Source organism: Megalobrama amblycephala, linkage group LG24 (genome assembly GCF_018812025.1).
Source record: "Megalobrama amblycephala isolate DHTTF-2021 linkage group LG24, ASM1881202v1, whole genome shotgun sequence".
NCBI classification, from domain to species: domain Eukaryota; kingdom Metazoa; phylum Chordata; class Actinopteri; order Cypriniformes; family Xenocyprididae; genus Megalobrama; species Megalobrama amblycephala.
The window spans coordinates 1,258,714-1,285,794 of NC_063067.1; the positions used below are offsets into that span (position 1 = coordinate 1,258,714).

Below are 27,081 nucleotides of genomic sequence, written 5' to 3' on the forward strand. Positions count from 1 at the left end.
AATGCAATTTTAAAAGTAAAAAACGATCACTTTATCCAGTAGATGCTGCAGAGCTCCACTATTTGCTGTTTGACTGACTGAAAGACGTCTTTACACAAGTATTTTCAGTTGGATTTATATCTAAATATTATGAAATCACAATTATAACAGTAAAAGTTACTTTTTGTCAAAGTTTAGCTTTTTTTTTTGTACTGAAAAAAATAGGTTTTTCAAAAATGTTGATTTTGAGGACGAATTTTGTCCATTTTCTAAGCAGGGTCTATTCATAATGTAACAATATTGAAAAACTGTTTTTTTTTTTCAGTACAAAAAGATGCTAAACTTTGACAAAAAGTAGCTTTTATTGTCATAATTGTGATTTCATAATATTTAGATATGAATCCAACTGAACAACACTTGTGAAAAGATGTCTTTCAGTTTAGTATTTAATTCTATTTAAGTATATTTAAGTATCAATTTAGTATTTCAGTATTTAATTCTATTTAAGTATCAGTTTAGTATTTAGTATTTTCAGTATTTAAATTTTTTTTAAAAATTTATTTATATAAGTAAAAACATTTATAAACAGAGTGAAATTACATTTGTTTTAAAAACAAACAAAAAAAAAAAAAAAAACAATTATTTTGTTACAAAATTAAATTAAGACCCTGAGTGTACTTCCCAAATGAAGACCGCACAAGGGTTAAAAAGCATGTGTGGGTACTTACCTTCATTATCTATAGGCATAGGCATTTTGTTAAAAATGTTGTTTTTATGAAACTTACCTTACATTCAAGTGTTGGAAAAAAAAAAAATGCATGAAGCTAGAATATTAAATATTAAACATTTTCTGTGCCATTTTAGGTAAATCAAGCAGACAAAAAAAATAATCAACAACTGAATTGGTGCTGTAAAGTACATAGAATTCTAAGATACATTTTTACATTTAAAGATACATTTTTGTAATTTTACAGAGAATTCTTCCAGCTAATGCCCGCTCAGATCAACCCACTTTTGTTTCCAATATTTATTTTCAAAATTCAACAAATAATTTAAAGCGGTTTGTACAAAGCTTGATTACAAAAGCTATTTCAGAAAGTACTGCTCTTTAAAAAAAATCTGAGACTTGAACATTCTATAAAAATCAAGTAAAAATACTCTTTTCATCAAGCTTTAAAGTTCATTTAAAACAAACATCTCTTAAAAAGGAGTGAATCTCTGACCTCACGTGTGCCAGAGATCGTTTGTAACAATCTGTTCGAATGTAACATCCGATTTTTAATTTACAGAAAAAGCACAAACAAACAAACACAGACAGACAAAGATCACATGATTTTCAAGGGTCAACGAATGACACCATGATGTATCGCGTTCCTCGCGTGGTGGGAAGACCCTCGTGGTAGTGCGTTAACCGGCCCGGGTGCATAAACGACCAGCCCTTCCTCGGAGACTCGACCTTACAATCATAACGCAGAAACCGGCAACCTCCGCCCTGACACACACAAACACACAAAGCTAAAGTCCCGCTGTCGAGTGTAGAAATAATGTCTGAATGAAAATGTCACACAGTGTCCTAACCAGACACGTCTTTGTGCTTGCAGAGAGACTCCGCCCACACTCTTCTGATTGGCTGTGAAATTTGATTGCTTTTGTCATGTTTCGTAGTCTTGTCGCATCTGGTGTGACAGACAAACTGCGTGTCGCTGGAATCTCATCGCATTGCGTCTGGTTAGGACATGGTGTGAGGGTTTATGGGTCGATACGCTCCATAAATAACAACAGAAGTCAATGTAGAGTCCTGCTTACCTCATAATCGGTGCCTTTGCTGTTAAGCGCGATGTTAATGGTGAACGTGGAGGAATCGTGATGCGGACGGAGCGACGGCTGCTCGTCAGGACGATAACGAACCACAAAATTCATCACAGCCTGTGCCTGAAACACACACAAATGTTTGTGCAGACGATACTGAATGCTTTAAATTATTTACTACATCGTTTAAATAATCAAATATATTCCTTTATATTTACACTGATAAACATTTTAAAGGGTTAGTTCACCCAAAAATGAAAATTCTGTCATTAATTACTCATGTCGTTCCACACCCGTAAGACCTTTGTTAATCTTCAGAACACAAATTAAGATATTTTTGATGAAATCCAATGGCTCAGTGAGGCCTGCATAGATGACATTTCCTCTCTCAAGATCCATTAATGTACTAAAAACATATTTAAATCAGTTCATGTGAGTACAGTGGTTCAATATTAATATTATAAAGCCACGAGAATATTTTTGGTGCGCCAAAAAAACAAAATAACGACTTATATAGTGATGGGCGATTTCAAAACACTGCTTCAGGAATCTTCGGAGCACAAATGAATCAGCGTGTCGAATCAGCGGTTTGGAGCGCCAAAGTCACGTGATTTCAGCGGTTTGACACGCGATCCGAATCATGATTCAACACAAAAGATTCGTAACGCTCCGAAGCTTCCTGATGCAGTGTTTTGAAATCGGCCATCACTAAATAAGTCGTTATTTTGTTTTTTTTGGCGCACCAAAAATATTCTCGTGGCTTTATAATATTAATATTGAACCACTGTACTCACATGTACTGATTTAAATATGTTTTTAGTACATTAATGGATCTTGAGAGTGGAAATGTCATTGCTCAGGCCTCACTGAGCCATCGGATTTCATCAAAAATATCTTATTTTGTGTTCTGAAGAGCAACGAAGGTCTTACGGGTGTGGAACGACATGAGGGAGAGTAATTAATGACATTATTTTCATTTTTGGGTGAACTAACCCTTTAATACATGAACCTTGATGCAAACAAACTGAATCACAATTTGTCCAATTCAATATTTGATTCAATTCATTCATTGAAACAAACTGATGTTATGTAAATGACCAGCCTATTAAAAATAAGGTAACACTTTATTTTACAGTGTCCTGTTACACATACTTACCATAGTAAAAACTATAAATTCTGCATAATTACATGCAACTAACCCTAAACCACAATAATGAACGAATATTACTCAGCATACGGGCAGCAAATGAACGGCTCAAGCGCCTCACCTTCGGAAAGTATCCTGGGTAGAGTTTTTCTGTCACAGGAGCGATGTAGTCTTTGAGGAACTTCAGCCACTCTTTCTCATACTGGATCTGATTCATGTGAATATCAACCGTAGGAACGTTTTCATAACCTCCAGCTAACCGTTCGTCCTGAGAGAGAAACACACAGATGAGATGCTGGGTCACACACACACACACACACACACATACACACACACGGACCTTGTGTCTTCCTCCAGACCATCCGCCAAAATCCTCCATGGTCTCCACGAGCTCGTCGCACATTCTGTCAGAGAATGCTGGGAACCAGTACACGTCTGGACAGGGCTGAAACACACAGATTCATTACGATGAATTCTTTTACATGCGCTATATAGTTTGCCCACAAGGTGGCGACACTGACCCAGTCACTGATCCACAGCTGAAAAAGAAACAAGACACAACAAACTACTGGAGATGCAACAATGTTCAATCTCACCTGCTCCACGACGTCCTCATCATCTTCAAAAATCCTGGAGTAATTCTCATGGATGTATTTCTCTCTCCAATCCTGACATCACACACACACAGGGTTAGTTTGCGCTCACATGTTTGTCTGTGCACACGTGCGTTTCACGTATGAATCTCTCACCACTGGGTTGTCGAATATCTGCCACATGTCCGGATGAAGACGACTGATGTTGTAATTGGTGGAGGAGATCAGACGGCCGAACTCATCCCTGTTGGACACAAACATGAAGACGCCCTGCAGGAGGAAACGATTTGTGATGATAAACGTCTGAAACACTCATTTATTCTGTTTTTATGACTGGATTCCCTCTGCTCAAGGTGTGAATCACAGAGCTTTATAATCACCTGCTCACGGACGCTCTTGCAGAAGATCATGTCTGGGTCCATCCCCTCCTGCTGGTAGAGAGAAACCGCAGCTAGACGCGTCCGTAGAGTCTCTCCGCGGATCAGATAGACTTGAGTGATGTAGGGAACGTTCCACAAACCACTGAAGAACAGGAAGAGGCATCAGGAGGCATGACAACTGATGAACTTTTACACCGTTATTAAACTGAATTGCATCAACATTGATCTGAATTGAATTTGTTTCATAATTGATGAACATTGACACTGTTACTGAACTGAATCAAATTTAACTTAATTCATGTCATAACTGATGAACTTTGCAACATTGACACTTGTTGTATATTGTACTACATAACTAAATTGAATCATACTGAACTGATTTGAATTTGTTTCATAATTGATGAATTTTCCAGTACTGAAACTATCACTGATCTAAACTGAACTGAATGGAATAACTTTTCTGTTATTAAACTGAACTGAATCAACATTGAACTGAATCAAATTGTTCATAATTGATCATAACTGACACTGTTATTGAAGTGAATTGAGTTAAATTGAACTAAATTGAATTCATTTAATAATTGATGAACTTTGAAACATTGAGATTGTTAGTGAATAAATTGAATCAAACTGAACTGATTTGAAATCATTTCATAATTGATTAATTTTGCAACAGTGACACTGCTATGTTTCATAATTGATGAACTTTGCATCATTCATTCGGTTATTACACTGAATCAACATTGAACTGAATCAAAGGGTTCATAATTGATGAACTTTGCTACATTGACACTCTTATTGAACTGAATTAAATTTTTCATAATTGATTAATTTTGCAACAATGACACTGCTATTGAACTGAACTGAATCAACACTGAACTGAATTCAATTTGTTTCATAATTGATGAATTTTGCATCATTCATTGTTATTAAACTGAACTGAATCAACATTATTAATCAATTACCAACATTTGTTTCATAATTGATGAATTTTGCAACATTGACACTGTAATTGAACTAAATTGAATCAAACTGAACTAAATGGAAAATTTCATAATTAATTAACTTCGCATCATTAATTCTGTTATTAAACTGAACTGAATCAACACTGAACTGATTCGAAAGGTTCATAATTGATAACTTTGCTACACTGACACTTATTGAACTGAATTGAATCCAATTGAACTGAATTGAATTTCTCATAATTGATTAATTTTGCAGCAATGACATTGTTATTGAACTAAATTGAATCAAACTGAACTGATTTGAAATCGTTTCATGATTGATTAATTTTGCAACACTGACACTGCTATTGAACTGAATTGAACAACACTGAACTGAATCCGTTTCATAATTGATGAATTTTGCATCATTCATTCGGTTATTAAATTGAATCAACATTGAACTGAATCGAAAGGTTCATAATTGATGAACTTTGCTACATTGACATTTATTGAACTGAATTGAATTTTTCATAATTGATTAATTTTGCAACAATGACACTGCTATTGAACTGAATCAACACTGAACTGAATTCAATTTGTTTCATAATTGATGAATTTTGCATCATTCATTGTTATTAAACTGAACTGAATCAACATTATTAATCAATTACCAACATTTGTTTCATAATTGATGAATTTTGCAACATTGACACTTTTATTGAACTGAACTGAATCCAATTGCACTGAATTGAATTTCTCATAATTGATTAGTTTTACAGCAATGACATTATTGAACTAAATTGAATCAAACTGAACTGATTTGAAATAGTTTCATAATTGATTAATTTCGCAACACTGACACTGCTATTGAACTGAATTGAACAACACTGAACTGAATTCAGTTTGTTTCATAATTGATGAATTTTGCATCATTCATTCGGTTATTAAATTGAATCAACATTGAACTGAATCGAAAGGTTAATAATTGATGAACTTTACTACATTGACACTGTTATTGAACTGAATTTAATTTCTCATAATTGATTAATTTTGCAGCAATGACATTGTTATTGAACTAAATTGAATCAAACTGAACTGATTTGAAATCGTTTCATAATTGATGAATTTTGCAACACTGACACTGTAATTGAACTAAATTAAATCAAACTGAACGGAGAATTTTTCATAATTAATTAACTTTGCATCATTCATTCTGTTATTAAACTGAACTGAATCAACTCTGAACTGAATTGAAAGGTTCGTAATTGATGAACTTTGCTACATTGACACTGTTATTGAACTGAATTTAATTTCTCATAATTGATTAATTTTGCAGCAATGACATTGTTATTGATATGAAGAGAGTTAAATTTAACTAAATTGATAAACTGCAACATTGACATTGTTATTGAATAAATTGAATCAAACTGAACTGATTTGAAATTGTTTCATAATTGATTAATTTTGCAACACTGACACTGCTATTGAACTGAATTGAATCAGCATTGAACTGAATTGAATCCGTTTCATAATTGATGAACTTTGCATTCATTCGGTTATTAAACTGAATCAACATTGAACTGAATCGAAAGGTTCATAATTGATGAACTTTACTACATTGACACTGTTATTGAACTGAATTGAATTTCTCATAATTGATTAATTTTGCAGCATTGACATTGTTATTGAACTAAATTGAATCAAACTGAACTGATCTGAAATCGTTTCATAATTGATGAATTTTGCAACACTGACACTGTAATTGAACTCAATTAAATCAAACTGAACAGAGAATTTTTCATAATTAATTAACTTTGCATCATTCATTCTGTTATTAAACTGAACTGAATCAACTCTGAACTGAATTGAAAGGTTCATAATTGATGAACTTTGCTATATTGACACCGTTATTGAACTGAATTGAATTAAATTTATATTTAATTTCATAACTGATGAACATTAATACTGTTATTTTCCTGTTTATAACTGTAAATCTGCTTTAAAAAAAACTGACTTGACAACAACACTCGCTACACTGAAACACACACAGGGTGAAGGAAAGGAAACTCACACTCTCTTGCTCTGGACGATGTCGATATAGTCCTCCGAGCGCGAGTAAAAGCCCTCCGGACTCAAAGCGCCCCAGAAGTTCGACCAGAGCTTCCCGTGCCGAGACAGCATGGGCGCGATCACACCCCTGTGAACATCAGTGACAAACATTTTGTAGATTGTATTATTATTATTAATATTATCATTATGTGGAAATGTCTGTCATAATTTCTTCAGGATTAAACCAAACTATTATTTTAGCGGTTTGTAGTGAAAATCTTTGCATTTCAATGTTTATCTGATGATAGTTTAACAAATAAAATGAAATACTATAGAATCATGATGCACGTCTACTGTTCGTTCACTCACTTGTTCTCTTCGATGAGAATCCGTAAAATATCAGGATTCGTCAGAGCAACATCAGAGTCAATGCTGAAGAAATAATCGCAGGAGACGTCCTTCTTACACGCCTCCCTGAAACACAAACACACAGCCAATGGAATCATGGGAAAGATCAGCTTACTGAACAGATTCAGCCATCATTTCTGACATGTATGTGTGTGTGTGTATTTACACTGCCATGGTTCTGGCCTGGTCCTGTCTGAGGTTTTCCTCAGGTCCGATTATTTTCGCCCCAGGGAACAGAGAGCGATGACGCGTCCAGAACCGCTCAATGTGCTGTTCGTGAAACACAACCTGCAAACACACACATTTGTTTCACTATATTAGTGAGGACATTGCATTGATTTTATATCAGGTAGACATGTGCCGATATTCGGTAATGCGATATATCACGATATTGTTATCGTGCGCACTTCAAAATACCGTAAATAAATGCACAACACCACTGTGCATCAAAGGGACACAGGCACTCAGATGTAAACAAGCCCAAAGCGCATGAGAAGCACAACGAGTGAAGGAGACGCGCTGAACGAAAGTGCACGTTCACTCTCTGACAGCAGAAATGCAGCGGTTACCCCGGAAACCCCGTAAACAAAGCAACTAGTGAAGTTTTTAAAATGCTTCAAACAGACATACATTTTTTTAATCTCAATGTTGTTCATCTCAGCACCAAATACTGAATACTTAATACTTAATACTTAATACTTAATAAATACCAAATACTTAAAGACTTAATAGGCTATTTATTTTCAAACTTAAACATTTTATATTTTAATCTGGACTACAACATGCCCTAATGATTGTGATTATTTGTTATTGTTCAGTAAAACTTTGAGACATACGGCTTCATTAGTTAACATGTTAATTCATTATTACCAAACTGACAATGAAAAATACTTATAAAGCATTAATTATTCCTAGTTCATGTTAATTACTGTTTAATAACATTACTAAAATCAAAAGAACTTATTAAATGGACCTGAGATCAAACTAACAGTGATCAGTTGTGTTTCTGAACTAACATTAACAAAAAATAATACTTTCTGTAACAAATGTAGCTATTGCTCAATCTTAGTTAATGCATTAAATAATGAGATCTTATTGTAAAGTGTTTCCTGTTCTTCTTTATAATTCTTTTGCCCTTTAATCTGTTTCAAAATTTTACTTTATATATTTTTGGTGTATTGTACTATTGTATTTAAACATTATAGTTCTTTTTGTTATTACAAAAATAGTTCTTAAACCTGTTATACTGACAACACTTTTTTTTTGCAACTGATTTCAATATCATGATAATACCGTATACCGCAATAAAAGCTTCAGCAATTATCGCAACATGAAAATTTGATACCGTCACATGTCTAATATCAGGATAATGATATTTTCTATGGCCTAACACAAAAACCATCACAGAAGACTAACACTAGATTTAAAAAAAACAAGTTTTTAAAACTTTTTAACAAGTGAGTACCAGTAAAATGTCTTCATCAGTCGGTTGTCATAATACTTCACTATTCAAGTAAAGACAGTACAGATAAACCTGCACACACACACTCAGACTGCATGTGTCGACATGCAGGTCATGTGTTTCACCAGCACATGTGTGGACAAAGCAGAGCGCTGTAATAGACGTTCAGCACTTCGTCACGCTGCTGGCGTTTTAAAAAACGTGGCGCTCCCATTGAAAACAATGAGTAAACGCTTTGGTGGACACACAGCCTCAGCATGAACGTTACACAGGTCACGTATGAGGCAATAGTTAAGCTTTACCATAAAATATCATTAATATTCAGCTTTAACAGTTTTCTCAATGACATAACACTGTCATGAAGAGCCGTACGTACGTTGTTGTGTATGAAGAGTCGTAAGCGTGTGTGTGGGTAGTTCAGAGTCGCGAGCCTCTCCAGAAATTCTTCTAGAAACGGCGTCGGCTGCTCAATAAACACGGCAAAGTGAACCAGCGGCATCTCCTCGTCCTACACAAACACATCTCCGTTAGAATTCATCCTCCTAAGTCACATGACACAGATCTGTCAGACTTATTGTGTTTGTGTTGATATTCAGACACTCACAGACAGATGACTCAGGTCCAGCAAATCATCATCGCAGTTTCCACATCCGTGTTCGTACGTCCACGCCGTCGGCACGTAGTTACCCAGATAATTCAGCTGGAGCTAAACACACACACACACACACACACACACACACAAAATGGTTAATGTCTCCACAATCTGCCTTTAAAGAGAGTTCAGTTCTGGAGCCGCCGTCCAATAGGGCTGTGACGGTAGGCATGACAACCGCGCGGAGTGTCACCGGCGGTAGTGTGACATCATTCATATATATAAAATATCTCAGAGATTGCGTTAACTGAAAATTTTCCGTCACTGATGGAATTTTTTTTAGCAGTGACGGAAAAAATCTGCAGCCCGTCCATCATTTTGACAGATTATGTAGCTAGTAACACCTATTTGCCACTTGTTTGCCAGCTGATGTCACCTGTTGGAGTTTGAGTTCCTTGCCGCTGTCGCTTTTGGCTTGCTTAGTCGGGGACACTTGACATTTGATATTCAACAGTGCTTTGATCTGTCTGCATTGACACTATTCTTTAAGAGCTGCTGTGCAGCCAAAATAATGTACCAGTTATCATGTAAAGCTGCTTTGACACAATCTGCATTGTAAAAACGCTATATAAACAAAGGTGACTTGACTTGTAACTGTAATTCCCACCCCTGTCCAGTAGGTGGTGAGTGCGCTCTAGTGTGGCAGCAGAGCGCGAGTTCAGTCTCCATAATAGAATGAAAACGATGTGCTTGATTACACACAGACGAGCACCCTAGTTTAAGTCAATTTTATAATAATAAAGTTACTTATGCTTACTTACATAATTGAGTTTTGTTATTTTTCTTGCTGACTATACGTTTATGGTCAACGAATGAGGTATAATGTTATGTGACATTGTTTGCAACACTGATTAACTGACGCGATACAGATTTCAGTAAGCTACTGTATCTTTCAACATATTTTTTTATTTTCATTCATGTTTATTTAGTTCAAGATGAAAACTGTAAAGTGACGCTGTCTTTGATCAACTTTCTTCTCATAATATAAATAAATGCATAGCCTGTGCCTATTTGCTTATCCTGTAAGTTCGTGAATAAAAATGAAAATGTGGACGAAATCAGAAGCTATTAAATGTCTTATCTTTAAAATATAAAAATTAAAATGACGGGTAATTATTGATTATGATGGATTTTTTTTTACGATCCTGTTCATCAAAATGACGGCGAAACACAACCTCTGATATATATATATATATATATATATATATAAATAAAAACATAATCCCCCACTGCCACAATTGGCGATTTGCCACCGTCACAGCCCTACCGTCCAAACATACTGTTCAGCGCCACATACATTCACATCACATGAATAAGAGCGCGTACACACACTAAAAGCCCGTTACTAACTTCTGTTCTTATTGCGCTTAAATGATCAAATACATACAAGATTTACATAAACACAGAGTGTACACAAATAAAAATGATGTTTTAATCTTATCTGTATGACCAAAGATGACATTTTAAGTTTATTTCCGCTGTTATAATGAGACAGAATCATCTGGCATTGTGTCGTGGACGTCTGTATCGAACCGTGACTTCTGAGTACCGTTATACCGCACAAGTCTAGACACCAATAAAGGAAATGAACAGCCTAATGAATGTCTGTACATTAAATGCGGGCGCCGTGGAAACAGAAGAATTACTGTGCAGAATGTTTGCATTCACCTTAGTTGGCCCGTTGCCATGGATAACGACAGGAAGCGTGTCATAGACCACGTTCCGAGCTCTGACTCTGGATTTCTCAAACTTCAGCACCACTTCCTCTGGAAAAACACACATCCATCACACCAGATCACACACACAGAATTAGGATTGGACTACAGCAAACTACAGTGAGTGTGTGTGTGAGAGTGTGTGTGCATGTTTTCATGATTTATGAGGACACAAATGTGTATAATGACATGGGTTTTACACTGATATTACGATGTAAATATGAAATATGAAGACATTTCATGAGTCCTAATTTTTAAAATAGCTTTAAAAACATACTAAACAATGTTTTATTAAAAATGTTTCCTGTGATGGGTAGGTTTTTACGCCTATGGAATGACCTCACCAAGATAGCAAAACAAACCTGTGTGTGTCTGTGAGTGTATGAGAGGGTGTGTCTGTAAGAGTGTGTGTGTCTGTGGGTTAGTGCTGTGCGGTATGACCAAACATTTTTAAGATTCTGGCGGTTTGAAGGTGTGTCACATTTTTTTCATTTTATTTTGGCATATTTTACTGTCAGGAGTACAGGGAATAAACACTGTAAGGACAAATAAAAATGTTTTTAAAAATGTAAGTTCATAAAGCTAACAATTTAGTTTAAAACGTAATCAAATTAATAATATTAATAAGTAGGCTATATTATGTGCAATATCTGTCATTTCAATGAAGATCTTTGAGTTTGTGTTTTAATAAACAGTGTTATTATTATTATTATTAGGCTATTATTTCTATTAATCGAAGTAAACTCAATTGACTCTTCGCCGGGAGTTTGATTGACAGGCGATATAACCAATCATAACACTGAATCCACCATTTTCGACAAAGCAGTCAGGAGTTAGATTAACCTCGGTGGACTTGAACTTGAAAATTGGTGTACTGACGTCTTTCCGCGTTTTAAACAACATTCCTTCTGATGTTCATTCATGTTTATTTGATGCTATAAATGAACTAGTAGGAAGAGATGATCGGTTCAGGAGCCGCTTGAGCTGAGATGCTAAAGCGATCTGTCACGACACATTAAATAGCCACAAAACGGTTTTTATTGTTTGAATTTCTTAAATTACACAATTTGAAAGTTACAAATTGTTTAATATCATCAGTAACCTGCTCTGTCTTGTCCGTCAATGTGTTGTCAGTATCCTCTTTGCTCCGCGATGTATTTTTCACTGTGTGTGGCGTGACAGCGCCATGGCTTGTCGGCCCAGCACTACTGTGAGTGTGTGTGTGTGTGTGTGTGTGTGTGTGTGTGTGTGTGTGTGTCTACCTATGGCTCCATTGAGATTCTGAAAAATGTGGGATCTGTGGTCCAGCGTGATGTTGAACTTCCTCTGGAAAAGAAAAACTGTATTTAGCATGAACAGCTTCATACGTCATTTACACACACACACACACACACACACACACACACACCCTCTGCTCTTTGTCCAGGTAGATCCGTGTGTAAAACAGCTGGTCATCATCATTGTCCTTGTATTTCCACTGCTGCACTATCGCATAAATCTCAGGAGCGAAGCCGATGAAACCTACACACACAAACAATCACATGGGCGTCAGCGGTCATGCCATTTCCTTTCATTGCATTGACACACACACACACACACACACACACACCTCCAGAGTTGAGGTAGCGTTTGCCATGATGCACAGCTGGGTATTTGGACGCGAGTCTCTGGTCCGGCCAGCAGAAGCCCTCGGCGGAGAACACCACACGATGAGAGAAACGAGAGAACTTCCTGAGCAGCTCCTCCGGACCGCTGGCTAAAATCACATCATAACTACACACACACACACACACACACAACAATCATGTCAAGAGCACGAAAACATACATATACACATCTAATTTATCTTACGTATGCAATGAACGTCAACATGAACGAATATATATTATAAAGCATGTTTGACACAAATGAAACCTCACACTCACTCAGGTTCGAAACATGTCAGGATGTTGGTAATCGAGTTACTTATGAATAAAGAAAGGAGAAATCAGGTCACTACATTGTGTGGGAACACACCTGTCTACAAACATGATGACAGTGTTCTGTTTGTCTTTGTGTTTCTCTAGTTCTTTCTTCAGCCATCGAACCTTCTGACCTCCACCGACGGTCCGAGCCACGTCACCACCCCTCCACTCCTCACCCAGACCCAGAACCTACACACACAAACACACACATAATATTTGCACATCTACACTAATGTTCAAAGGTTTGGAATAATTAAAATTTTTAATGTTTCTGGACAAAAAAAAAAGAGTCTCTTCTGCTCATCAAGGCTGCTTTTATTTGATCAAAAATACAGTAAAAATAATGAAATATTATTAGAATTTAAATCAGCTGTTTTTTATGTGAATATATAATAAAGTGTAATTTATATCCAGTGATCAAAGCTGAATTTTCAGCATCATTACTCCAGTCTTCAGTGTCACATGATCCTTCAGAAATCATTCTAATATGATGATTTGATGCTCAAGAAATTTGGTAAATGTGTTTCCATCGCAGTTTATGGGCAAAAAAAAAAAAAAAAATGTATCCACATCATTTGAATATGTTTTTTTAATGCTCATTTTTTTAATTTATGCGCATTTTGGCATTTCCATCCAACATTTTTTCATGCAATATCCCAAAATGCGCATAAAAATGGGTGGATAGAAACAGACTTATAATAATCATAAATGTTTCTTGAGCAGCAAATCATCATATTAGAACGATTTCTGAAGGATCATGTGACACTGACGACTGGAGTAATGATGCTGAAAATCACTGAAATAAATTACATTTTACAATATATTCACATAGAAAACAGCTGTTTTAAATTCTAATAATATTTCACTATTTTTACTGTATTTTTGATCAAATAAAGGCAGCCTTGGTGAGCAGAAGACTCTTTCAGAAACATTAAAAAATCAGTTTTTTTTAAACTACTTTGTGAAGTGTATCATATGTATAAGTGTGTCATATATAAGCGATGTGACACCTGAACAGTGTAGTTAAACTGTCGGATGGTCCTCATGAACCTCAGGTATCCGTCGGTCACTTCTGTAGCTGCGGTGATCACCAACAACTCACCTGACACAGACAGATCGAGTTATAATACATCACTGACCTCACAGATAGTCACTGACTTGGATATATTTACTGACCGATGTCGATATCTACAGTGAACAGTGGCCGATACATTTTAAAGGGTTAGTTCATCTAAAAATGAAATTTCTGTCATTCCACACCCATAAGACCTTCGTTCATCTTCAGAAGACAAATTAAGATATTTTTGATGAGATTGTTGAATAAAGTCATTATTTTTGTTTTGTTTTTGCGCAAAAAAAGTATTCTCGTCTCTTTATAACATTAAGGTTGAACCACTGCAGTCACGTGACTGTTTTAACGATGTCTTTAGTACCTTTCTGGACCTTGAAAGTGTTGATTATATTGCTGTCTATGAACGAGTCATATTCCTCTCAGATTTCATCAAAAATATCTTAATTTGTGTTCTGAAGATGAATGAAGCTCTTACTTACGGGTGTGGAACGACATGAGGGAGAGTAATTAATGACATAAAATTTCAGTTTTGGGTGAACTAACCCTTTAAATAATCCAATAATGATAGGAAATGTGAATAAATATGTGTAAAATGAGTTTTAATTGATTCCCAACTCTCTAAAGAATACCTGAAAAATGTTTTTTAAATGTTTATCATGTTGACAAGATTGTTTGGTTTTTAATCAGTTAAAGGTGCAGTATGTAAGATTTCTGTCCGCTAGAGGCCTATTCAAAACAAAGGCTTAGTTTGATGATGCCAAGTTTGAGTGCTGAATCTTGGGACATGTGGTCTCCACCTCAACGGATGGTGGAATAGAATAGGGATTGGACTCGGTAAGAAATCATGTTCATGGATGTGATTATTAATGTTACTGTAGTATGAAGCAGAGCAGGACCGAGTGTTGTGGAGCCATGGTAAAGCATGGTACTCACAAAAAAAAAATAGATTTAAACAATAAGACTAAACGTGTTGCGGTATATAACAATAATTCGTTTTCTGTCTATAAATATATCAAAACAGTTGTTCCCTTGTCTATTAAAACATGTAAATATTAAAGCGTCTTTGGTGTTTCCATGGTTTCTACAAAATAAAATCGGAAACCGAGGGTAACGCGGGTATGACGCGATTGACAGGCGACTCCTCACACGTCTCGGAGCCTTGGTTAAAATTGCAATTTTCTCACGATTTACAAATAGTTAGAAACATTTGGGATATTGTAAGTACTCAAGTGAACAAAATATACAACACTGGCCTAGTGGTTTTTGGATATTTTACTGCAAAATTCTTACATATTGCACCTTTAACCAGACCAACGCCTCTCAAAATGGTCAAATGTTGGTCGATATATGACGAACAACACCAATGTTTAATAAATACTTATATTATTTATTCATAATATAATCCTAATAGAACTTTCCACAATCCCACTGTGGTTTCATGTAATCCCTTCAAGCCGAGTGAGCCAGACAACGAAAACCAACTCAAAATACACTAAAACATAATAATCTGCAGAATATAGTTCATCGGTGCAACTGTATGTTTAATTTATGATTAATTGTATGATTAATGTATTGATGAGAAACCATCAGAAACTCAAACCCAGTTTCTTCTGTAGAAGTTTCTGGATCTCCAGATCTCTTCTTTGGATCCTGAAGGTTCTGAAGGACTTTTTCAACACAGTTTGCTTCTGTTTTATAAACATTTTGAGTCCCTCTTAAAAAATTTACCATGGTTTCCGACAAAATACTATAGTACTCGTTACTGAATAGTGATTCAAACAGCATGAGAAGCTTTTTATCATTTTGATTTATTTCTTTGTGATGACTACAGGGTTAATATCGTTTTGCCACAATTTCGCGGTATTTTGACCAAAACAACGGTTAATGACCGTTGGTTCGGATCGGCAGTTACAGATTCAAATCTGACTGGACATTTAAATTCAAGACTGACAGGAAATCATAACGGTTCTTACTGGGTTTCCCGGGCCGCGGCTCGGTTCGGCAGAGCTGAACGGAGCCCAGAATCAGGGTCAGGATCACACGCACCGCAGTCATCGCGCTCGTGGGTCTCTGCACGCGTCTCGCAAGGCTTCGGTTCAGTTTTCACGTCCCTCCGGTGCAGAACTCTCCCGAAGTTCGCGGACTGGGGGTAGGAATTTTACCGTCAACATGAAGAAACCGCCTTATTTCCGTTTGGACAGCCAATGACATCAGAGCAGAAGATGACGGACAGAGAAGCAACCAATAGGAAGAGAGAACGCGATGGCTTTCGACCAATCAGAGCCAGACAAATGGAACGCGATTCTCCCAAAAAATCAACCCTTTGGGCTACAAAAAGAGATATTGAGGGAGGAGTGCCACGTTTTAGGAATAACTTAACGGGTGTTTCTAAAAATATACGTAAATATATATATATATATATATATATATATATATATATATATATATATATATATATATATATATATATATATATATATATATATATGTAGTGTTTACATTTACGTGATAATATCTCTTTAATTAGGTTTTTTAGTAGTTATACATTAACAAAATAACGATACAACAGTATACATTTGATTAGCAATAAATGTTTGGACACATCCACTTATTGTTTATTATGACTATTTTCCACATTTTAGAAAAAAATTTAACTTTCATGAATACTATGAAAGTGTAATACTGAGCTTTGGTGGCAATGCCATAAATAGACAATTTATTGCTGCTGACAAATAGTATAGACACTGTGAAACCTTGTAAAAGATATACATATATATATACATATATATATATATATATATATATATATATATATAGATATATAGATATATAGGGTGTATATGTATGTATGTATGTATGTGTGTGTGTGTGTGTGTGTATATATATATATATATATATATATATATATATATATACACACATACATAAATATGTGAAGTTGATCTTAGGTCAAATGTGCTGGACAAATACTGTGTTTGGAGCTCCTGTTTCATTTGTACTCCACACAAAGTAAATATTCACTTCATCAAGCTCAAAGTACACTCACATACACACACAACTCGTGAAGGAGGTAAGTGGAAAATTAACATTTATTTTTAAGTGAAATCCATGAGCATCTCATGAATTATTACTAATGAATGTCTGATCTTTCACTAACGTAACTATTCACGATTTAGACTAACTTTGAATGAGAAAACACTGATTTCAAATCACAGCGGTGAAATCAATCAGTGGCATATAGTGAAAACCGTGTCAGTTTTTACACACAGAATAAATGGTCAGTGATGGTTTGTTGAAGTATTTAAGGTTCATTGATGAACTTCCTCTAATTCAGAATCATTTCTTCTTATTATTTCTGGCTGTTTGGGGTTAATAGAGTTACTTTGTGGTTCTTTGGATGTTAATAAAGTTCTTGATGTTTCATCATATATTTCAGATCAGATCAATGTTTTGGTTTCTGGGTAGTAAAGTATGACCAGAACAAGGTGCTTTTATGATTTCAAACTGTAAAATCCCCTTAAAATCATTTAATTTAGTAATTTTCTCTGAAAGTCTAAATAAGTTTTAATATGTTAGTAATGAAGTGATTAAATGCTAAATATCCAAACTTACTTTTACTTCCTCTTCCTCTTTGTTAAAAAAGTCTTTTGATCTGGTTGATCAGTAAATCATAGTTTATGTGTGTATCAACCATCTCAAAATGTTGTCATTATTAAACAGATAAAGGTGACTCTTCTTTGTACTTTATTGGGGATAACTTATTTCTGTGTAAATTGGTGTTTTTATGTTTCTTAACTCTTCTGATCTACTTTTTTCTGCTCTAGAAAGCCCTATAACTTTATTTTGAAATGCTGAAAAACTTTATAATATGTGTGGAAGATGAATTAGACATAAACTGATTTCCATTAACAAACACACATGAACACAGGAGACCGGAAACACACTCATGTGAAAATGTTTTGTCTTCTACTGCGAATCAAAGTTCAAGTTTCTGACCTGTGAATTTGCATGATGCAAAAACATTTGACCAATAGAGGATCTGATTCTGAACAGATTGAACTCTTGACTGAATTCAAAGAACGCAAACTTCAAAACTGTTCCGGGAAAGTGGCGTAGATGGAATGTTTCACATGTTTCAATGTTTCAAAATGAACAAATATCGTTCAAAAAATAGAGTGTGTTATGTTGAGCATGTTAGAGATAATCTAACAACAGTTTTTAATAATAACTCTTTTCAAGACACATGAAAACACAGGTGATAATATAAAGACAACCATGTAGAACAAAGACGATACCGCTAAAGGTGTCTTTTTCTAGTGAGTTTCTATAAGAGATTCTTTGACTGGAATATTAAATGAATGAGGGGCTAATGTTGTGTTTCTGCAGGTCCAGACTTACTCATCATGAGGGTCGTTACATCAGACAGCGGCTCTGTCTCCGTGGGGAACCAATATACAGATGACCTGGAGAATCCAGACACCAGTGATGATGCTGAGTTCTGGAGGAAAGGTGTGAAACCAAATCAAAACATATGAAAACGCAGGAATAAACATGTTTTAAGTAATATATAAAAAGGTTTCTGTGAGTTTTAGGAGAAAGAAAATATGATTAGCTCAGTATTGCTCATTGTTAGTTAGTTAGACATGGGAACTAATTGTGAAGTGTTACAAAGCTGGTTTGTTGTGTGTCTTTCTCAAACATTCCTTTGCTATTTGACTAACTGTAGTTTATACAGCTGCTCAAACTCTTCTGACCCTTAACCTCAACGTTTGACACCTTCACAGACACACAGTTCGAATTATAATTATCGAATAATGATTAGTACAAGATGCCAAATTTACCACCACGCCTTTGCATTAGAAAAACTCACAGTTTTATGGAATGTATAACACAAAGTTACATATATAAATGTACATACATTTTTTTACATGCAAAGAAATACAAAATGTGTGTGTGTTGCGTGTTAGAATCGTCTGTGCCCAGGTTTGTCGCAGCGCCCTCTATCGGTCGTTGGCGGTTGCGCGTGTACGTTGCCGTTGGTGTAACGGCTCTGACGCTGCTGCTGCTGATCATTACGCTATCTGTGAGCCGTGAGTAACACACACTGAAACATATTGTGATATTATTCAGACATGTTGTTTCCAATTTCCAAAATAATGACAATTAAACGTGTGTTTTGTTAGACGTGAAGTTTGACCGGAAGTTCTCAACTACGGACACAAAAATGAAGAATCTGACAGAAATGCTTCTGAGCATCATTACCAGAACAAACTTTCTGGAAGAATCCGGTAAAGTTATTCTTCATAATCTTTTATCAATATGAAAAAGACTTTATCCATCTACACAACAAAAATATGGTGTAAGAAGGTTTTGCTAACGTTATGAAACGTTCAAAACGTCGAGTTTTTTATTTTATTTTACATATTTAAAAACGTTTTATGAGGAACAGTCAATTTGTAAACATTATGGGAACGTTAATTTTGAACGTCGAACATTCAACTAAAAACGTTCCACAATGTGTAAATTATGTTTTTAAGCTAACATTTTGAGAAAGTTATTAAAGACCAGATAACTTTGAACGAATGTTTGTTCATAACGTTAGTCAAAGTTATGAAAATATTCCCTGTTAGCTGAGCATATCTTGTGGATTAGCTATATTACTTTAAACTGGAAAAAATTAGACATGTAAACTTTTACTTTTTTCAGGACATAAAATGCATTTGGACATCAACAATCTGGAGTTTGACCAGGAGACGATGCAAACAAGGATGAATGATAGTAAGTACCACACATGTTCACATATAAACAGACAAAACACTAGGGCTGGGTAAAAAATATCAATTTTGCGATTTTAATCGATTCTCATTTTTACGAACCGATATTGATTCTTAAATCCCAAGAATCGATTAGTCTAGTCTGTTTTCAGTTGATGAATGAGCAGAATATGTAGCGCATCCCATCCAATAAATCGCAATAATCTTTGTGCTTTGTTACTTTTGATATGAAGCAAAGTCTCAGATTTCAAATGACGTCCATCTTATTATGAGATTCAAAAAATAAATACCGTTTTGGCGCTGTTTAATGTGGCGTGACAGATCGCTTTAGCGCCTCAGTTAAAGAGAAGCATGTGATCATCCTCTCCTCCGCTTTAATACCAGTTACAGCGAAATAAACATGCATGAACATCTGAAGGTATGTTAAAATATACAGTACAACTTACTGAAATCCGTATCATGTCTCGTGCAATCGCTCAATCAGTGCTTCAACCTCGGAAAGACTCAATAAAACAGCTTCAATGTCACGTAACGTCACATTTACCTCAGAAAAACACATTCAGTGACCATAAACTCATTAGTCAGCTAGAAAAGTGAACTCTAGAAAGATAAACATAGCTATGCACCGTTACATATTCATTATAATTTTTAATGTTATTCAATATTTAATGCATGTTTGAATAAATCAGTTATGACAGCCGCGATTTAAATGTTTATATTTAAAAAAAAACAAAAAAAAAAACGAATTGGAGTAGAAATATGATTATATAATTCTAAACTTTATTTATAATAAAAACATTGAGTGTTTGTATATAAATAAGTTAATTTAACCTTCAATATTATTATAGTAGTACCAGCTGACTCCCATGTGTAGTTTACAGCATTAGTTGAGAGATTTTTTTCCACTAGAAAATTTGCCATGTACTGTATCTGAAATACTAGATCCAAAATAATCGAAATCGAATCGTAATCGTAATCGAATCAAAAGCAAGTGAATAGTAATTGAATCGAATTGTGAAAATTGTGTCAATACCCAGCCCTACAAAACACTATTGACTAAATGAAATACACTGCAGATCTTAACAGATAAGTGTGTGTGTAGTGTCTGATTCAGAACAGGCTCTTCTTGACAAAGTTTCGGAGCTAAAATGCCGGATTGAAAAGTACATAAATAACAGTAAGTGATGATGCTATAGAGGTTTGTGCAGGTATGTCTTCATTTCTCGCTGTCACTGACATGACACACGTGTGTGTTTAGACACGCAGGAGCTGTGCTGTCCTGAGGGATGGCTTCTGTTCTCCACACACTGTTATTTCTTCTCTAAAGACGGGATGCCGTGGGACACGGCCAGAGACGAGTGTGAGAAGAAGAGAGCGGCGTTACTCATCCTAAACAGCAAACAGGAGAAGGTCAGAGTGGATCAGTAGTGTACAACTAAACCAACAACACTAAACACACAACTGAACTAACTCCACTAAACCAGCACCAGACACACAACTTAACCCATATAACTAAACCAACAACATTAAACACACAACTGAACACAACTAAACTAAAACACCAAAAACACACACAACTAAACCAACACCAAACACACAACTGAACTAATACAACTAGATTTACACAACTAAACCAGTACAACTAGACAACTAACACCAGACACACAACTTAAGCCTTACAACTAAACCAACATCAGACATGCAAATGAACTAACACAACATCACCAAACACACATCTGAACTAATACAACTAAATCTATACAACTAAACCAACACAACTAAAAAGCCAACACTAAACACACAACTAAACCAAGAACACTTAACACACAACTGAACTAATGCAACAAAATCTACACAACTAAACCAGTACAACTAAACCAATAACACCAAACACACAACTGAACTAATACAACTAGATTTACAAAACTAAACCAGTACAACTAAACAACCAACACTAAACACACAACTAAACCAAGAACACTTAACACACAACTGAACTAATGCAACAAAATCTACACAACTAAACCAGTACAACTAAACCAACAACACCAAACACACAACTGAACTAATACAACTAGATTTACAAAACTAAACCAGTACAACTAAACAACCAACACTAAACACACAACTAAACCAAGAACACTTAACACACAACTGAACTAATGCAACAAAATCTACACAACTAAACCAGTACAACTAAACCAATAACACCAAACACACAACTGAACTAATACAACTAGATTTACACAACTAAACCAGTACAACTAAACAACCAACACTAAACACACAACTAAACCAAGAACACTTAACACACAACTGAACTAATGCAACAAAATCTACACAACTAAACCAGTACAACTAAACCAACAACACCAAACACACAACTGAACTAATACAACTAGATTTACAAAACTAAACCAGTACAACTAAACAACCAACACTAAACACACAACTAAACCAAGAACACTTAACACACAACTGAACTAATGCAACAAAATCTACACAACTAAACCAACAATACCAAACACACAACTGAACTAATACAACTAGATTTACACAACTAAACCAGTACAACTAAACCAACAACACCAAACACACAACTGAACTAATACAACTAGATTTACACAACTAAACCAGTACAACTAAACAACCAACACTAAACACACAACTGAACTAATACAACAAAATCTACACAACTAAACCAGTACAACTAAACCAACAATACCAAACACACAACTGAACTAATACAACTAGATTTACACAACTAAACCAGTACAACTAAACCAACAACACCAAACACACAACTGAACTAATACAACTAGATTTACACAACTAAACCAGTACAACTAAACAACCAACACTAAACACACAACTAAACCAAGAACACTTAACACACAACTGAACTAATGCAACAAAATCTACACAACTAAACCAGTACAACTAAACCAACAACACCAAACACACAACTGAACTAATACAACTAAATCTACACAACTAAATCAGTACAACTAGACAACCAACACCAGACACACAACTTAAGCCTTACAACTAAACCAACAACATCAGACATGCAACTGAACTAACACAACATCACCACACATCTGAATTAATACAACTAAATCTATACAACTAAACTAACACAACTAAAAAGCCAACACTAAACACACAACTAAACCAAGAACACTTAACACACAACTGAACTAATACAACTAGATTTACACAACTAAACCAGTACAACTAAACCAACAACACCAAACACACAACTGAACTAATACAACTAGATTTACACAACTAAACCAGTACAACTAAACCAACAGCAAACACACATCTGAACTAATACAACTAAATCTACACAACTAAACTAGTACAACTAAACAACCAACACCAGACACACAACTGAACTAATACAACTAAATCTACACAACTAAACCAGTACAACTAAACCAACAACACCAAAAACACAACTGAACTAATACAACTAGATTTACACAACTAAATCAGTACAACTAGACAACTAACACCAGACACACAACTTAAGCCTTACAACTAAACCAACATCAGACATGCAAATGAACTAACACAACATCACCAAACACACATCTGAACTAATACAACTAAATCTATACAACTAAACCAACACAACTAAAAAGCCAACACTAAACACACAACTAAACCAAGAACACTTAACACACAACTGAACTAATGCAACAAAATCTACACAACTAAACCAGTACAACTAAACCAACAACACCAAACACACAACTGAACTAATACAACTAGATTTACACAACTAAACCAACACAACTAAAAAGCCAACACTAAACACACAACTAAACCAAGAACACTTAACACACAACTGAACTAATGCAACAAAATCTACACAACTAAACCAGTACAACTAAACCAACAACACCAAACACACAACTGAACTAATACAACTAAATCTACACAACTAAACCAACAACACCAAACACACAACTGAACTAATACAACTAGATTTACACAACTAAACCAGTACAACTAAACAACCAACACTAAACACACAACTAAACCAAGAACACTTAACACACAACTGAACTAATGCAACAAAATCTACACAACTAAACCAGTACAACTAAACCAACAACACCAAACACACAACTGAACTAATACAACTAGATTTACACAACTAAACCAGTACAACTAAACCAACAACACCAAACACACAACTGAACTAATACAACTAGATTTACACAACTAAACCAGTACAACTAAACAACCAACACTAAACACACAACTAAACCAAGAACACTTAACACACAACTGAACTAATGCAACAAAATCTACACAACTAAACCAGTGCAACTAAACCAACAACACCAAACACACAACTGAACTAACACAACTAGATTTACACAACTAAACCAGTACAACTAAACAACCAACACTAAACACACAACTAAACCAGTACAACTAAACCAACAATACCAAACACACAACTGAACTAATACAACTAGATTTACACAACTAAACCAACACAACTAAAAAGCCAACACTAAACACACAACTAAACCAAGAACACTTAACACACAACTGAACTAATGCAACAAAATCTACACAACTAAACCAGTACAACTAAACCAACAACACCAAACACACAACTGAACTAATACAACTAGATTTACAAAACTAAACCAGTACAACTAAACAACCAACACTAAACACACAACTAAACCAAGAACACTTAACACACAACTGAACTAATGCAACAAAATCTACACAACTAAACCAGTGCAACTAAACCAACAACACCAAACACACAACTGAACTAACACAACTAAATCTACACAACTAAACCAACAACACCAAACACACAACTGAACTAACACAACTAGATTTACACAACTAAACCAGTACAACTAAACAACCAACACTAAACACACAACTAAACCAAGAACACTTAACACACAACTGAACTAATACAACTAGATTTACACAACTAAACCAACACAACTAAACAACCAACACTAAACACACAACTAAACCAAGAACACTTAACACACAACTGAACTAATACAACTAAATCTACACAACTAAACCAGTACAACTAAACCAACAACACCAAACACACAACTGAACTAATGCAACTAGATTTACACAACTAAACCAGTACAACTAAACAACCAACACTAAACACACAACTGAACTAATACAACAAAATCTACACAACTAAACCAGTACAACTAAACCAACAATACCAAACACACAACTGAACTAATACAACTAGATTTACACAACTAAACCAGTACAACTAAACCAACAACACCAAACACACAACTGAACTAATACAACTAGATTTACACAACTAAACCAGTACAACTAAACAACCAACACTAAACACACAACTAAACCAAGAACACTTAACACACAACTGAACTAATGCAACAAAATCTACACAACTAAACCAGTACAACTAAACCAACAACACCAAACACACAACTGAACTAATACAACTAAATCTACACAACTAAATCAGTACAACTAGACAACCAACACCAGACACACAACTTAAGCCTTACAACTAAACCAACAACATCAGACATGCAACTGAACTAACACAACATCACCACACATCTGAATTAATACAACTAAATCTATACAACTAAACTAACACAACTAAAAAGCCAACACTAAACACACAACTAAACCAAGAACACTTAACACACAACTGAACTAATACAACTAGATTTACACAACTAAACCAGTACAACTAAACCAACAACACCAAACACACAACTGAACTAATGCAACGAAATCTACACAACTAAACCAACACAACTACACAACCAGCACCAAAACACACAACTGAACACAACTAAAGCACCAAAAACACACACAACTAAACCAACACCAAACACACAACTGAACTAATACAACTAAATCTACACAACTAAACCAGTACAACTAAACCTACTGAACTAAACCAGCATGTTTATTCAAACTGTCCATCCTTTAGTAAAGAATCATAATCAGAAGTGTGTGTTCAGAACTGGGTGGTGAGTAACACCAGGCCTCTGTTCTACTGGTTGGGTCTGACTGACGGCCGCACCGGCGAGTGGGAATGGCTGGACCAGACGCCGTACGTGTTTGCCAGGAGGTGAGTGTCTGTCCGCCATCAGGAGCCTCATTCACAGTCTACTGTTTGTCACGTGTGTGTGTGTGTGTGTGTGTGTGTGCAGTGAATGGATGCCCGGTCAGCCTGATAACTGGCAGAATCATGGTTTGGGTGGCGGTGAAGACTGCGCTCACTTTCACCATGACGGCCGGTATAACGACGACCACTGCTCTCGACACTACCGCTACGTCTGCAAAGCTCACGCGTCCTCCATCTGACGACCGACAGCAAACACAGTTCATCAAAACCAACACATCATGTTTCATATTTAATGATATTAAAGGCTTCAATTCTTTTATTTACTGTATATCAGAACAGAAAGAGTTCATTTATGCTTAATTTTTCATTTATGCTGGTTAGTTTTGGGGGCTTCAGTAAAAATTTCGAAAAAATTTGTTCTGAATAAAAGCATCTGCTGAACAAATAAAAGAAATTGATGTTTCTGCAGCACTTAATGTAATAATCCAGTTATGTTGCTGGATTAAAGTTATGGCAGTATTATAGTAATGATACTGTATATCAATGTCATTAACGCTGTAATGTTTGGATTGTTTCTATGAAAATACTGTGGTATTTTAGCACAATTGAAGGTGAATATAAACATGCTGCTTCAAAATGTTTCCACAAATACATCATAGACGGACAGTTTATTAATAAATATATATTTGCTTTAGATGAAATATAAATGAAATCATGTAAATTGTCCCATCTCAAAAGTTTGTTCAGGTTTCAAATTCCAATATATACATTTTTCAATGCAATATATCAATCAGTTATTAATAATAAGCAAAAACTACATTTAAAGAGAAAATTATACACAATATATAGGATTAATATGCACTGACTACCATTTAAAAGTTTGGCGTAAATAAAATTTTAGATATTTTTATTGAAAGAAATTAATACTTTCAATCAACGATGCATTAAATTGATCAAAAGTGACAGTAAAGACATTTATAATGTTACAAAATATTCAATT

General features: G+C 35.1%; 2 protein-coding genes across 2 annotated transcripts; one reads left to right on the top strand and one right to left on the bottom strand.

Moving 5' to 3' along the window:
* Positions 1-881: 881 nt before the first annotated feature.
* On the bottom strand, positions 882-16,353 carry plod3 (procollagen-lysine, 2-oxoglutarate 5-dioxygenase 3). The gene is made up of 19 exons (XM_048178305.1): positions 16,148-16,353; positions 14,113-14,204; positions 13,155-13,291; positions 12,748-12,911; positions 12,547-12,659; positions 12,401-12,464; positions 11,092-11,189; positions 9,376-9,477; positions 9,148-9,279; positions 7,476-7,597; positions 7,271-7,375; positions 6,924-7,049; positions 3,909-4,050; positions 3,685-3,798; positions 3,532-3,603; positions 3,276-3,380; positions 3,057-3,203; positions 1,786-1,911; positions 882-1,471 (listed from the first exon to the last, which is right to left on the bottom strand). The coding sequence occupies exons 1-19, from the start codon at positions 16,227-16,229 to the stop codon at positions 1,316-1,318; spliced, it is 2,199 nt and encodes a 732-aa protein (XP_048034262.1). The 5' UTR covers positions 16,230-16,353; the 3' UTR covers positions 882-1,315.
* Positions 16,354-17,110: 757 nt separating this feature from the next.
* Positions 17,111-26,535, top strand: asgrl2 (asialoglycoprotein receptor-like 2). Its single transcript, XM_048178447.1, has 9 exons — positions 17,111-17,244; positions 18,561-18,683; positions 19,142-19,264; positions 19,358-19,462; positions 19,881-19,952; positions 21,051-21,125; positions 21,207-21,358; positions 25,975-26,084; positions 26,167-26,535. The coding sequence occupies exons 2-9, from the start codon at positions 18,578-18,580 to the stop codon at positions 26,318-26,320; spliced, it is 897 nt and encodes a 298-aa protein (XP_048034404.1). The 5' UTR covers positions 17,111-17,244; positions 18,561-18,577; the 3' UTR covers positions 26,321-26,535.
* The last annotated feature ends 546 nt before the right edge of the window (positions 26,536-27,081 follow it).